Here is a 16,304-nt window from a genome sequence, read left to right as displayed (position 1 = left end):
TAAAGAAGAAATAGAATACAGTTATAATATGGGAAGTGTGACAAGTCACCTTCTTGCGACTGACTGAAATAGCTGTTAATAGTAACAGTAATTGTAATTTAGGGGGCAAAACGCGCCTAGATTCCTCCCATTACATGCAATGCAGACAGCACAACCCTTCGCTCTTTGGCCAGGCGGCAGGTTTTGCGCTCGCCATGTGGCCCTGACGGACGCCAGTATTTATAAACTTGCTAGAACTTCTGCGATTTCCTCTAACGGCATCAGATGGGTTCCTCTATCGTACCTGTTGTGGATCCACTGCGGACGGGGCTGCGGAGCGCTCTCCTGCAACACAAAGACATTACATGTAAATGCCAGCACCCCTCGTGCGCCGCCTGCACCGAGCACCCGCTCCCCTCAAAACAGCGAGAAAAAGCAGGTAGAAGAAACGGCCAATTACAGATTTTAGCTAAATTATTATTTTTTTATCTTGTGTATTTTATTTGTTTGTGTAACTAAAAGGGGTTTTCCCTCCAGACGGGGTCTGGGACCTCCGGGCTAGAGGTAGGCAGGGGTCTTACAGATGATAGAGGTCTGAGGTGGGAATATCCCTGTACGCCCCATCACAGGTTTATAGGGTAGTCCCATAATGTTATAATCTATGGAGGATCAGACGGCCCGGACTCCTGCGGCTCTTCTGCACAACCGCTTCGCAAAGACTTGCAACACATCTCCATGCGAATGGCCGAGAGCTTTGTTGTGCAAGGATAAACTGAAGGTATTGCGGTGTAGTGTTGGTTCTGAGGTTCTGCACCACCGACTGGTAAATAATGGCACTTCATGTCTCTCTGGGCATAGTTGCTCGTCTTTTGTGGGACATCCCGCAGTTTCTATTGGTATCATTTTGGAGTACATTTTTTAATGGCTTTTTATTACATTTTTTCACGGCGACGGAGTGACCCCCAAAATTTTTTTACTCCCCATAGAGGACAGGAACTTGCGGTGGTTTGATCGCTCCTGCAGTATGAAGAAATTCCACTGCATACCATTATACCGCGATCTATCAAGCCATGAAGCAGGCATTGCATAAAAAAGCAATCTGCAACCCTAAATCTCGATTGCGACATTTAAATGCCGTTGTTAGAAGTGAAAGTGGCGTTTGAAAGGTTAATGGCGCCGATCAGTGGAGCTGCTGATTGGAGTTGTTGGCTGTAAGAAACAGCCGACACCCACGATGTACAGAGCCGGATGGAACCCCGATCACCCTCAATATTAACTCCGAACCTCCAGGATGTAAATGTACGCCTCGGAGCGATAAAGGGTTAAATTGTACTTAAAGGGGTTGTCCCGCGCCGAAACGGGTTTTTTTTTTTTTCAACCCCCCCCCCATTCGGCGCGAGACAACCCCGATGCAGGGAGGTAAAGAAAGCTTACCGGAGCGCTTACCTTAATCCCCGCGCTCCGGTGACTTCAATACTTACCGCTGAAGATGGCCGCCGGGATCCTCTGTCTCCGTGGACCGCAGCTCTTCTGTGCGGTCCATTGCCGATTCCAGCCTCCTGATTGGCTGGAATCGGCACGTGACGGGGCGGAGCTACATGGAGCCTGCATTCTGCACGAGCGGCTCCATAGAAGACTGCAGAAGACCCAGACTGCGCAAGCGCGGCTAATTTGGCCATCGGAGGGCGAAAATTAGTCGGCACCATGGAGACGAGGACGCCAGCAACGGAGCAGGTAAGTAAAAAACTTTTTATAACTTCTGTATGGCTCATAATTAATGCACAATGTATATTACAAAGTGCATTATTATGGCCATACAGAAGTGTATAGACCCACTTGCTGCCGCGGGACAACCCCTTTAAGCTCCTCTCTTGTTGTATATTGCATATCCAGGCCAGTATTCCCTCCCCAGCATGGGCTGTACATGGAGGTGTTGGGTGCCCTCGTATTCAGGTTCACAATCCATGAGAGAAGCAGCACTCCACTGTGCGCCGACCCGCGAACACGTAAACCTGCTGCCGCCACTTAGAGGAGCGGTTTGTTCTGTATTTACGGAGAATCTGGTTTATATTAACGTTCATAATATTATTGTTTTAACCACAATGCATTGCATAGAATGCTGCAATCGAGATGCACCAGCGTGAGCACCGCCGGCTGTACGGACCGCAGGCTGTACAGGCGTGAGCACCGCAGGCTGTACAGGCGTGAGCACCGCCGGCTGTACGGACCGCAGGCTGTACAGGCGTGAGCACCGCCGGCTGTACGGACCGCAGGCTGTACAGGCGTGAGCACCGCCGGCTGTACAGGCGTGAGCACCGCCGGCTGTACAGGCGTGAGCACCGCCGGCTGTACAGGCGTGAGCACCGCCGGCTGTACAGGCGTGAGCACCGCCGGCTGCACGGACCGCCGGCTGTACAGGCGTGAGCACCGCCGGCTGCACGGACCGCCGGCTGTACAGGCGTGAGCACCGCCGGCTGCACGGACCGCCGGCTGTACAGGCGTGAGCACCGCCGGCTGCACGGACCGCCGGCTGTACAGGCGTGAGCACCGCCGGCTGCACGGACCGCCGGCTGTACAGGCGTGAGCACCGCCGGCTGCACGGACCGCAGGCTGTACAGGCGTGAGCACCGCCGGCTGCACGGACCGCAGGCTGTACAGGCGTGAGCACCGCCGGCTGCACGGACCGCAGGCTGTACAGGCGTGAGCACCGCCGGCTGCACGGACCGCAGGCTGTACAGGCGTGAGCACCGCCGGCTGCACGGACCGCAGGCTGTACAGGCGTGAGCACCGCCGGCTGCACGGACCGCAGGCTGTACAGGCGTGAGCACCGCCGGCTGCACGGACCGCAGGCTGTACAGGCGTGAGCACCGCCGGCTGCACGGACCGCAGGCTGTACAGGCGTGAGCACCGCCGGCTGCACGGACCGCAGGCTGTACAGGCGTGAGCACCGCCGGCTGCACGGACCGCAGGCTGTACAGGCGTGAGCACCGCCGGCTGCACGGACCGCAGGCTGTACAGGCGTGAGCACCGCCGGCTGCACGGACCGCAGGCTGTACAGGCGTGAGCACCGCCGGCTGCACGGACCGCAGGCTGTACAGGCGTGAGCACCGCCGGCTGCACGGACCGCAGGCTGTACAGGCGTGAGCACCGCCGGCTGCACGGACCGCAGGCTGTACAGGCGTGAGCACCGCCGGCTGCACGGACCGCAGGCTGTACAGGCGTGAGCACCGCCGGCTGTACGGACCGCAGGCTGTACAGGCGTGAGCACCGCCGGCTGTACGGACCGCAGGCTGTACAGGCGTGAGCACCGCAGGCTGTACGGACCGCAGGCTGTACGGACCGCAGGCTGTACAGGCGTGAGCACCGCAGGCTGTACGGACCGCAGGCCGTATGGACCGCGCCATTGTGTGGATGCTTCAACAATTTAATACAAGAAATAATAGATTAGTGCTAAAACGTAAATGTACCTGCGTGGGGCTATAAGTATAACGAGATGGCGATTGACCCCCGTAGTGCGAAGACGGTTCAGTAGGCGACTGGTTATCGTGGTAGGAAGACGTTTCAATGGATGATTGGCGCTTGTAAGTATATGAGGAATCGTATGGAGAGGCAACATCGTGGTAAGGAAGCGAATGCTCAACAACCGGCTCAGAAGAACGGGCCAGCGCAGGTTCTTGGAACTCTTCCTCCAGCTCCTGGTCCGTGTACGCTCCACCTTCCGCATCAGTTTCCTCGTAGTCGCTGTTGGCACGACTGTCACAGCTTAGGTAGTCGCTAGACCCAACTGCTGACCCATTCATGAGATCCAACGGCTCCACAACTGGGGTGTCAACCTACAGAAAAGAGTTAGATATGCACCTCTCTCCACACACTGCTGCCCAATGTTGTCCCCCCCCCCCCCCCCCCCCCCAACGGAATGAAGATGCTCACCTTCTCCTCCGTAGTCCAGATGGGCCTTCCTTGCTCTGTACGAATAATTTCCTTCAAACTGGGCAGCCAGGAGTCGCTCCGCGCCGCTCAGGTTGATCGTGGCTTAATAAGAAATGCGTAAAATACGAAAGAATAAATGCATCCGTAACAGAAGACAACATGAGAGGGAAACGGAGTCTGCGGGATCACCTGTGAAGAGATGGCCACTGCTCTTCCGGAGTTTTACAGCTTGCGAGTACAAACGCCGCGAACTCTTCCGGGATTCGGGGAGTAACCATTGTCGCATTGCCTTGACCCCCTGTCTGTTCTCTGGGTTGCAGAAAACTACGATTGGGTAAAACTGCACATAATTCAGGTGTTCCACGGCCGTCGAGGTGATGTCCAACAGGGCGTGCTTATTCTAAATAAGAGGGGAACCCTTTAGTGCCATGTAGAGACACATTTCTTGTTGCATAGCATTCAGTTCTAGCAGAAGGTCCTCGTCCTAGAAGGTCCTCGTCCTAGAAGGTCCTCGTCCCACACAAGTCTGCTGGATTCCGAATCCAAAACCCTGGCAAGGGCTGCAGCGAGACTCCTAGGCATTAAAATGGGCAGAAAAGGGGCTAAAATAAGGGGGGGGGGGGGGTGAATCCCTTGCGGCTCCAATGCTGTCGCTCCCGCCCGAGGCCAGAAGCTTCCGCAGCAGTCATGTGACATTCATCGTTCACCTGACCGCTGCAGCCATTCACTTTACCCACAGATAACACGGGACCACTGAGACCAGGGACTGTCTGCAGCGGTCAGGTGGACGATGGACGGCATGGGAGCAGAGGTGCTGGCAACATTTAAGAGGGGAGGGCAGTCTTTTATTTTAGCCACTTATCTGCCAACTGCCTTTTTCCCCCCATTTTAATTAGGGATCAGTAAGCCGTGCTGCGGCGGTCCACCTCTACTGCTGACTAATTGTATATCTTTACAGTAGTTGGAGCTTTGTATCCATAGAGCGCCAAATCCACTACATAAGATTTGTAACAGGAGTCTGCTGGCAGCCATCGCTGGGGACAGCTTAGGAGCACAAACTACACCCAGTGATCAGCAGGATTTAGTAGGCGCCCTCTAGTGGTGGCTGCAAACACATGGAGTTTTTCATCAAACATTACAGTTTTGCAAACATTTAAGGCTCACTTACACGGAGCATCGTATTAAAAATGTATTACGCAGTACACACCGCAATTACACACGTGTGTGCGTTAAATGCCCAAAGCCTATATTGGTACGTAATACGCACCAAAGTAGGATTTGTTGCCCCAACATAATGGGCTTTTAGTGCTGCTCCTTAAAGACGACCTGTCACTTCCACAAATAAATCTGACTGGTACCGGCTTGTGGCTTAGACTCCACTTAGCGGTGGCTGCCAATAGCTGGAGCGATATTGCCAAACTTACTGGCAAAATCTCGCTTCCATTGGCGGCCATGGCTGGATAGAGTCTAAGCCACAAGCCGGTACCTGACGTGGGACGCAGCCTGTGGCGGGGTTCACACGGGGCGGAATTGCCGTGGTATTTCTGTGCAAATGTTCAGCAATATCAAACCTGTGATTAACCAGCAAAGCGGACGAGATTAGTAAAAACGTCAAACATTACAACGTCTCACCCGTTCTGCGATCTCTTTCACAACCTGCAGTTTGATGACTTTGGAACTCCCATCGTCCCGAACAACACTCTCTGTAACCAAACAGGAGACCGGCGGCCAATTAGCATCAAACCAGATTCACGCTATAAAACCACTTACCCCTAAGCACAACTTACCTGCAGATTCAAACTCCTGCGGCAGATCGCTGCAGAGCTTTATGTGTGCGATGTCCGTTATTGGACCCAGGATTACAATAGGCCTTTTGAAAGTGGCTGAAGAACAACATGTAAAGATGTATTAAAAACAAGTATCCACCTGGAAATAGGAGCAGCATGTGCAATCAGCATATAATGGGATATTGGAGGGTCAGGAAGGCATTGTGGGATCTACGGGTAGCGAATGTCCCAGAGAGTTTTGTGGACGTCCAGAATAGATATTTTCAGGAGTAACAGGTTTAGAATGTATTCTATTGTTATAATAACCTTATTATTAAACTGAGGGCCAAAATAAACAGCCGTATTACAAGAACACAAGAACCTGCGGATATTATGCAGAATCATAGGTGGAATAGATCCACGGCACAAAGAGTGTATTTATCATAGCAGACCAAGGGCGCATTGTTCTACCAAGGCCTCCTATCATACCGGCCTGGCAGGAAGTCATTTACCCAGCAGGAAACATTCACGTCTCCAAGAGGAATCCTGGCAGGGAGCAGAAGCCTCTGCAGACCTCACTTCCCCCCGGAGAGGAGCAGAAGAATGAAGCAAGTCACATAGGAGCAGGTCAGGCCCAATCACTGGATGCGGGACGTATGTTCACATGGAGTGGATTTACTGCAGATTGTCCAATCCACAGCATTAATAGCAACAAAGTGGATGAGATTTTGAAAAAGGTCCTCCACATACTACGGACAAAATCCATAAACTGACTTGTGCCGACTAGATCAACCGCGTCATTTATGTTGCAGATGTGCAGCACAGATTTCACCGTTTGCAAAGGGTGGAATTTGCAGAAAATCCAGAACGTTTCTGCACAAAAATCTTCTGCAAATTTTATTCTGCAAAGAATCCGCAAACCCCCAGAGGGTAAAAAGACGGGATTGAGAATTATTGATGATGAGGAGGATCAGCATAGGAATAGAACTCATTTATTGCCAATCTTACATTAACTTTAAAGTGAATCTATACCACGGATGGCGGAGATTGTAAAATCTGCAGCAGGAAAAAAAAAAAAAAAAAAAAAAAAAATTTACATGGAAATTTTGGATGCGATTCCACTCAGAAACCTCTACAGATTTGCCTCGTTGAATGGGACTAAATGCACAAGCAAATCCATGACAGAATCCTTAGGCTCAGCTCTTTCACATGAGCGCATGAACGGCCGATATACGCGACCATCTGTAGCATTGGTTTCCAATGCAGTCGTTCACATGGGCGATTATACAGCGGGCAAAAACATGGAAAGCGAAAAATGGAACATATGCGACCAACATACACAGACACATATAGGTTGGGCAAAAAGATAGTTCTGGGACTATGTGTTGGTCCATATATTCACCAGCTGGTCCCATAGAATCCTATGGTAGCAGGGGAAAAAGGGAGGGGGGCTGCGAAAAGCTTACAGGAGCCTCTATGTAGGCATTAGAAGTCAGAGGAATAAAGCCAAGGGGTTTTCCAGGGGGCAACGGATTTTTTCGATAAAAACCACGCTCAACGATCGTGTGAATTGGGGAGAAAACGCCAAAATTACCCTGGCGGAAAAAAGTCCTTTCACGTGTTTTTATGGTGCCGGCGAGAAAACGTAAAAATGCATACAATCGTGTGAAAGAGCCCACAGCGTGATGCAGATCCATGCCAGAAAAATCCAACACAAGTACAGGAAGAAAGGGGGCCGCACAGAAGTCCTAGAAAGAAGCATAAACCAGTAATCGGGGGGAGGATGGGCACCCCTATACATAAAAGGCGAGGCGTATTGGTGATAAATCAGTCGCGCTGCAGATCCACATCATAAACTAACCACTAATGTCAATGGAAATTCATACCGGGAGAAGGAAGGGCCGCGCCACGGCTTGACGGAACATCGGCACGTGGATTTGCATCAGTAAGAAGGGCTGATCTGTTTGTGGCTCCGCGATAAACTTAAGTGCAAATCTCAAATCTGCTCTATATATCTGCAGTGACCATCTTGCTCTACTGAGATTTAGTTATAACCTGGGGGGGGGGGGGGGCGCTATACACGAGTCGGACCACGGCAAGACATTCTGTATGGTCGCCTGCAGTTGTAAGAAGTCTTTGTACCAGTCATGTCTTATTGGACATATTAAACCTACATCGTAGGAAGAGAAAGTTAGGGAACACTTGAATTTATAACCTGTAGGCCCCCCGCACACGGGCGGGATTTCTGCCTGTGCCCGTCTGCATAGGATTGTATTACAAAACGCAATCCTAGGCAGATAGCCGCGATTTGTCCGCATGAAAACAAACTGCGCCATGCTTTATTTCTGTGCCGGTCTCGCAGAGGTCCACACAAAAATGTCACTCTCGGCGCTCCAGCTCCACTCTGCGCATGCGTCGGCTGGGCGGCAGCTGGCATATCACAGAGCCGGAGCCGTGGGAGCATGCGAGAGCCGCACTGGTCTCTGCAGGGACGCGGGTTGGATCCCGCTGCGAGGGTTCTCGCAGGGGATTTGACCCAGCCGTCTGCAGGCAGCCTTAGATTTCCTTTTTGCCAGCAATCCTCCCCAGCAGACATTTCACAACATGGAGGAATTTTGAACTATAATTCTTTGCACGTGTTTCAGTTCAATATTTCTGGGATGCTTTGCTTACACCACCCTTTTCAAGCCATGTTACAGCAGGTCTATAAGTTTGAGCTGAGAATTGTGCCCTGGCTATTCCAAAACACAAATCATCGTTTTCAACCATTCTTTAGTTGATTTACATCTGTGCTTTAGGTCAGTGTCTTGTTGGATAATGCAACATCTCATCTTGAGGTCGGTACTGTTGTATCTGGTCTCCTCCAGAACGATGGATGGAGACCAGGGATAGTCTGCTTGACGGCCAGGTCACGCCCCCAGTTCCCGATTGGCTGCAGGAGCTTTTCACTTTACCCAACGGACTTTCATGCAGCTGTGCTGCCAGCATGTCCTGCTAACCTGTGATGTGCAATGAGCCAACTCCTCACTCACTTAACCCTCCACCTCTTAGCCTATGTGCAGTGCCATCTCCGGCCCCCTGGCATGTTGTTCCTCCGTCCCATGGTACAGAGCGAGCGCGCTGGTGGAACCACAGTGCTGAGGCCGCCGGGGACACTCACAGTCTAAAAGTCAGCACAGCTTGCTGTTGAGCACAGAGCTCGCAGGGCGTCCGGACCCGATATCGCAGGCGGACGCCTCCTGTCACAGCCGAGCAATGATTCGAGTCCATCGGCCACGCTGTTAGTCCACAGCCGCCGGGAAATCACAGCAGGAAAACCCGAGCACAACCACTGCTGAAGCCTCCCAGCTGCAGCAGATCCATCGCCTTAGCGTGGACACTGAAGGCAGGGTGCTAAGTGGAACAGACCCTCATCCTACACCTCCAGCCTAATCCTAACCCTCCAGCCCTAACTGTAACACTGGCTAGGGTAGAGTCTTGCCATGGCTGCAATTAGGAGCTTGGGGCGTTAACTGGGCAGATACGGTCTGTCACTAGGTCTCCACCCATCAGTTCCAATCCCAATTCAAACAACTTATGTCAATTAACTTCTAGATAAGTCATTAATACGGAGGTTCAATCCTTTTTTTCCCCATGCAGTGCGGAGGTTTAGACAACAATTATCACTCAAAAAAAATCTTTTGAGCGATAATCATTGTGTTCTTTAGTGCAAGGTGATGGCTCAAACGTTGAGTGATAACCTTGTGCCCCGAGCGGAGGATGCAGAAGACAAGCGAGGTGTCCCCACTTGTCTTCTGCACCCGGCTGTTCTCTGCTCGGAGCGCCCGGCTGTTATACAGGGGTGTCCCCACTTGTCTTCTGCACCCGGCTGTTCTCTGCTCGGAGCGCCCGGCTGTTATACAGGGGTGTCCCCACTTGTCTTCTGCGCCCGGCTGTTCTCTGCTTGGAGCGCCCGGCTGTTCTACAGGGGTGTCCCCACTTGTCTTCTGCACCCGGCTGTTCTCTGCTCGGAGCACCCGGCTGTTATACAGGGGTGTCCCCACTTGTCTTCTGCACCCGGCTGTTCTCTGCTCGGAGCGCCCGGCTGTTCTACAGCTGGACCCCTGTGTTCTTCATACCCCGCCTGTCATCATGGAGCGGGATGAAACAATAGTATCAGCTGTATCCGCTGTGAATCCCAGATAAGGTTGACAGTCAGCAAGACTGAAAGACAACGATGAGCGACGGCTTAATGATAACCGCGGGATGTCAGTGCAGATACAACGATTATCGCTCAAAGGTGGCTTTGAGTGAATATTAAGCGAAAATTGTAGTCTAAAAGGGCCTTCCCTCTGTGCGCCCAACAACAGATGCGTTCTGTAAAAAGTCTGTTTAGTCTGGATTATTATCCAAGACCCATTTGAGGGTCTCAGGGCAATAATGGTGCATCTCAAAAATTTGCAGTAAAAGTTTAAAAAAAAAAAAAATAGGTATTCCTGTAGTGCGGCTCTCAATGATCTTCTTTATTCTTAACACAATACATGTGGAAATCTCTCTTTAGAATACAATCAATGGCGGCCAATGAAACCTCACATCTGGCCGGGGTTGGGACATGCCATTCTTGCGGAGCCCCTCAATTATAAACACAAACAGACCACGTTTTATAGGTAATTAATGCAGAACTCTTAGGTAATGCCCAAGGGTTCACTTACTTTTGTAATTCTAAAAATATTGTAAGCGTTGCGGAATAAGTTGGCGCTATACAAATAAAGATTAGTAGTAGTAGCGCTCATTATTTAATGACTCATTGGGCCTCAACTGGGAGACCCACAACAAGCAGTCCGGTAATCGTCAATATCTACATAGTGCGCTCCCTGCAACGGCTCTAAACTGATCCCTAAGGGTCCATTTACAGCAAAAGAGAACCGTTTGAACACGCGAGTGACGTCACCTCGTTCACATGAGAAGTTATTCAAAAAATCTACAACATACCTACATTATCTTTTTAAAACGAGAAGAATGCAGTACGGCAACCATTTTATTGCTATTTTTGCGATTCTACTTCAGTAGTGTGAATATTTGTATAATATTTAGATTATATTATAATGTGTATTAGTAGAATCATTTATATATCCAAATAGGGGATTTTTCAATAGCGCAACAATATTTAATGGTTTGGGTCCTAATCCAATGGAATATAGATCCTAAAGATCCGTGTAGTTTGCAGCGATGGATCTGTTCTGCCCATACGATTAGTTATCTGTGTTACAAGGAATCCCCCGTCACAATACCCGAAGTGCTGATGTATGCGTTCCATCGGGATGTAACGTGCGTGTCATTGGTGTGCTGACGTTACACCTTCCATCACAACACCCGAAGTGGTGTCTCCACCGTCCAGACGCCTCCTGACTATCGATCACTGGCGCGCCAAAGATGCAAGTCCCTGATTTTATATATAAATTGAGAAATGTATCATGTGTTCATTGTACTTGAGAAAGTCACGTTGTACGAGGTGTTATGGAATTAAAGGGGTTGTCCCGCGCCGAAATGTTTTTTTTTTTTTTTCAATAGGCCCCCCGTTCGGCGCGAGAAAAACCCAATGCATGTGTTAAAAAAAAACAAAAAACGTTTAGTACTTACCCGAATCCCCGCGCTGCGGCGACTTCTTCCTTACCAAGATGGCCGCCGGGATCTTCACCCACGATGCACCGCGGGTCTTCTCCCATGGTGCACCATGGGCTCTGTGCGGTCCATTGCCGATTCCAGCCTCCTGATTGGCTGGAATCGGCACACGTGACGGGGCGGAGCTACGAGGACCAGCTCTCCGGCACGAGCAGCCCCATTCACCAGGGAGAAGACCGGACTGCCCAAGCGCGTCTAATCGGGTGATTAGACGCTGAAATTAGACGGCACCATGGAGACGGGGGCGCCAGCAACAGAACAGGTAAGTGAATAACTTCTGTATGGCTCATAATTAATGCACGATGTACATTACAAAGTGCATTAATATGGCCATACAGAAGTGTATAACCCCACTTGCTTTCGCGGGACAACCCCTTTAAGGATCGCTTTCACTAATCTCTAGTTTTACGTCGGGTTTTTCCTGCCAGAGCGCCGAGCCTTTTTCTACATTTCTTTTTGGCTTTACCCTCCTACATCGGGTCCATCAGACCCGCCTCCTGTCCTGCTACACTTCTAGTTCAGTCACAAGAGAAGATCGAAACAAATACGATGAACAGACAGCTGGGTCTACTGTTACCTTCCCGAAGCACCACTTTCTCATAAGGTGGGTACTTGGCCTTGCTAGTAATGGCAGACAAATCTTCTCTACTTTTCTTCAATAGCTTCTTGGCTCCCCTCAGGCCTCTCAGCTTCCAGAACTCGGCTCGTGGTCCTGAGGAGGGCTGGGGCTTGAGGACATTTTCCAAGCTTGCATACTGTTCCGCTCTGAAAGTTAGAATTGCAACCATTGGATCAGCTTGGATGGAAAACATGAAAGATAACAGTCCTAAGAGGGCGTCAAACAATTCACCTAACACGATTTGGTATAATCCCCTTGTCCATCTTCTTCAAATCCCGGGCAACACGTACAGCGAGCCAAGTCCCAAGCTTCCCACGGTACATGGTGTCCAAAACGTGGAAAATCTCCCCGCGAGTGAAGCTCAGGCCGGAGGGGGTCTCTGCCTCATAATCAAAGTGTGTGCGTATGTAGAAGGAATCCCCCACGTTGGACTTGATCATCTTCCTGTAAACTACAACAAACAGCGTGTAGCCTGCGCTCAACACCCAAGAACATAGGGAGGAAGGTCTGCAACAGTGTGGCTACTTACTGTCCTCCTTGCCCTGCGTCAGGATTAGAACGTCTTCATTCTGGGGCAAGTTCATTAAATATTGGACGGCATCTTCACGGGTCATGTTGTGGAAACTGGTCTCATTGACCTGCGAACGGCAACCATAAACATTACTACAGGCCGGGGCTGGGGAAGGCCTGGCACCTCTGCTGCTGCTGATTGCACGGAGGGCAACACTAGTTTTGTGAGTTGTGAAGACTTGAACACGCCAACCGCACCGTTCTTAGACTGACAACACGAGAGCCAAATTAAAAATGTATTACATGTTTCCCACCTGTTAACCTGTAATCCACGAGGGGATTTATTCTGACAGCATGTAAGTCGCTGTCTAAAAAGTGCATCAAATTATCTAGCAAGGTCACTTCTTAACCCCTTAGGGAACAGGGTGCTTCAGTCCTAAAGGAACCAGACACTTTTTGGGGGGCACCCGGCGGTCACATGATCGCTGGGTCGATAAGCAGAAGTAAAACTTCCCATTTCTCTCTTCTCTACATGGCGCTCATTGAGTGCTATGTAGCCTGTAGAAAGGAGAAGGCAGAAGCAGTTCTAAAACAGCTTCTGTCTGCCCCTTCGGGTCCTCAGCTGTGACCAACAGCTCCGGCTACATTACAGAAGCTTTAATCCCACACCGTATTTTTACTATTGGCCGGGATTAAAGCGCAGGACTAAGCGCCATAAAATTTACCGTGCATTATCCTTAAGGGGTTAAAATTTGCAGGCTTTGTAGAAAACCTTCCCCAAAAAAACTATACGCAGATGTAATTGGTGCGAAGAAATTTGGGAGGGAAGTCTGTTGTGTGAAGCAGAAGTCACGGTCTCCATTCTTTGAGAGTTACTTTGTGGCTCTGATCAGAATGAATGGAGAAAATGACTTCCAGCCCACAAAGCAGAGGTTCCAGTTCAGCCGTACGATGGACTTTATGTTACGCAAGTGCTAAAAGCTTTGCCTGGAGTGTGGCTTTAAGAAGAGGGGGGGGGGGGGGGGGCAGCTGAACATAAACGGCACCATGAATGGGCGAAGTCACCAAATCCTAAAAAGAACGGCCAACCTGCAAGATCTGGTCGCCCTCCTTCATGCCTTCTTGGGCCGCGGGGCTTCCTTCCTGAACGGCAGCAACAAATATTCCCACATCATTGCCTCCAGCAACGCGAAGTCCAATACTTTTCTCTTTGTGAAACTGGACCAGGCGGGCATCAGGGCTATACCTTACACATAAAGAGAAGACACAAGGGCGCAGTCAGACTATACCGGGCGCACATGCAATTTGTAACAGGAGATCTTATATGTTCAGCCTGTAACGCTTCCAGGTTAACGCTTTCTTCACCGTCACAAACTCCACATCTCCAGCAGCTCTGTGCCTGCATTACATAGTATCATAGATGGAGAACTAGATCCGAGGGGGGCTGGAACCGCCGGCCTTCCAGCCACCAATGTGGTAAAACGCCTTTTAGCGTATGGGGATAAAGCCATTCTTTGCTACAAGGAAGGCTCTGTTCACATCTGCGTTTGGGTTTCCGTTTTTAATGGATCTACAATTTGATTTGATAAAAGATGCTAAATTTAAAAAAAAAAGCAAGAAAACAACTTTTTTCTTCTGAATTCCCTTTGAGCGTGTGCGAGTAAATCCAGTGGGTCCGTTACACTGAACAAGCAATGGATCTAACAACCGGTGGCTTTCCTTCTGCATCTGTTCTCCATTAGGGCCCCTCACAGGAGCGTGAAAATCACGCAAAATTTGTGCTTTGCAGGACGCACACTACAAATATGAAACCTATCTGTTCAGCGCCGGCTCCATTGAAAGTAATGGGAGACCTCCGCAATCCTCTGCTGTGGCTGTGACCGCTGCGGTGGGGGATTCCTTCAGCCCCGCAGTGATGTAAGGCTGTCTTCACATGAAACTGGCTCCCATTCACGGGGCTAGCAAGTGGGATATCGGGCCGTGAATCACTGCGTGACATCAGTGTAAGGAGCCCATAATAATAATGGAGAAGGAAGATGGAAGACCACTTTCCATCAGGTTTCAGTTTTTGGAAGGAAGGCGTAGCGCCGGTGACCACACATCACTATCGCTTCTGGGGAAACAGATCTTACAAACTGACTAAAGAAAAACGGAGAAGAGCTGAATGCCCCAATCACATCGATGGGAAATCACACAAACGTTGGTTTCCATTTTTCTGCCCCACGAGAGAACAAAAAAATGAGAACCTGAACGCAAATGTGACGACGGTCTGAAACCTCAAGTGGCTACAAAGGTTTGTGAGAGAATAGCTGGGGTGAAGGAGGAGCGGCGTGCCGCGGTGGGAGAGCCCGACTACTGGGCTGGAAGGACAAGACTGGATGGGCTTAGAGAGCCGCACAGGGGCCAACCTGCCATTCATCAGAGATTAGGAGAAGGGATTAACAAGAAGGGATCTGTCCAACAGGCAGAATAGGCCGCACATCACGGCGGTAAGTGCCGCAGGCTGCCTGGGGATTCTGATGCAGAACTGAAAAGGACTTCATATCTGCCTGCAATTCCGCATTAGAATCCGCAGTTAGACCTACAGATGTTGTAGGTCTGCGTCCTGCGGTGATCCTGGCCCGTGTGAAGGATCCCTAAAGCAGCATATTATTTAGGTCTTCATCGCTGTGAGTGGCGGTTCGCTCGCTTTGTAAAAAAGTCCCACTAGAATTGGAAAACCTGGGGGGGCGTGGCTTGCGACCAGCATGGAAGGTCGCAACTAAGAGGTGCTCCCCAGAGGGGATAGCAAGATCCGTCTAAAATCCTGGCCTGACCAATACTTGTGCAACCCAAACGGTACCAACGGGCTCCCTGACCCTCGGAGACAACCTGGACCGGGTTTGAGAGCGATGGCAGCCCTCTAACTCCCGTAATAGAGTCGCGAGTGGGAGACGGCACCGGCGCCCCGCCAAGTTTTCCCGCGCTTCGTCTGCAGCCATCCTTATTAGCCTGACCCGCCGCCTGACTGATCCGGAGCCCTAGCGGACCACCTCTCCTCACCTATCACCCAGCAGAAGACCCCGCTGGCGCTCGGAACCGGCCGCGCCGCTCCGGTCTCACCGGAGCCCCGCTGCGCTGCCCCCGGGCTGCGGGGATCGGCGCACATCGCGCCGCAACAGACGAGCTTACACGAAGGAGCGAGCCGCTCCGCTCGCGACGCACCCGGAGCCGGACTGGAGCCGCGGGGGACACGGAGGAGCTGCCGGCGCTGACTGTCCCGACATCACCAGCCTGTGGCCGGCCGCGGAGGTCGAGACTCGCCGCCCGCTCCCCGCTGTTGGGCGCCTACCTCTCATCGCTCCCGGAGTGGGACCGAGCCGCCGCCGGGCGACCGCCTCCTTGGAGAGCGCCGGGGGACGTCCTCTGTGCCCGTGCTGCTGCCGCGGAGCCCGCCGAGGTCAATACCTCGCCAGAGCCACTACACTACAACGCCTCTGCCGCACGCCGACCTAATCCAGGCGCCACAAATTTAAAGTGGCGCTCCTTCCTCCCGGCGCCGGCGGCGACGGACCCAACGGCCCCCCAACGGTCCATCTCTGGCGCTGCTCGCTATTTTATCTTTCTGAATGGACCCAACGGCCCCAGCCTGATCGACTTCTGCGGCTCGACGCGGTTCCGGTCCGTTCCACCGAACCACAGCACCGGAGGATTAACCCCTGAAGGAAAACCCATTTCCGGGACCGGACCTGCGGAGCCGGCAACAAAAAACTGTAAGTTGCTCACAGGGGGCTGGGGGACAACACTCAGGACCATATAGCTCCTCACAAACGCAAACACAGTCCAGGCGGACTACAACA

The 16,304-nt window shown here is 51.3% G+C and overlaps 1 protein-coding gene across 1 annotated transcript in view; it reads right to left on the bottom strand.

The window, feature by feature from the left end:
• The window catches only part of TJP3 (tight junction protein 3), a 41,140-nt gene that overhangs the window by 1,709 nt on the left and 23,127 nt on the right, over positions 1–16,304 (bottom strand). The window contains 11 exon segments of the mRNA XM_066574415.1: positions 284–324; positions 3,447–3,812; positions 3,910–3,984; positions 3,986–4,011; positions 4,099–4,309; positions 5,542–5,612; positions 5,697–5,792; positions 11,914–12,101; positions 12,187–12,406; positions 12,485–12,593; positions 13,555–13,711. Of these exon segments, the coding sequence (XP_066430512.1) occupies positions 284–324; positions 3,447–3,812; positions 3,910–3,984; positions 3,986–4,011; positions 4,099–4,309; positions 5,542–5,612; positions 5,697–5,792; positions 11,914–12,101; positions 12,187–12,406; positions 12,485–12,593; positions 13,555–13,711 (1,560 nt within the window).

Source organism: Eleutherodactylus coqui, chromosome 7 (assembly GCF_035609145.1).
Source record: "Eleutherodactylus coqui strain aEleCoq1 chromosome 7, aEleCoq1.hap1, whole genome shotgun sequence".
NCBI lineage: Eukaryota > Metazoa > Chordata > Amphibia > Anura > Eleutherodactylidae > Eleutherodactylus > Eleutherodactylus coqui.
This window is presented reverse-complemented; position numbering and strand designations above follow the sequence as displayed.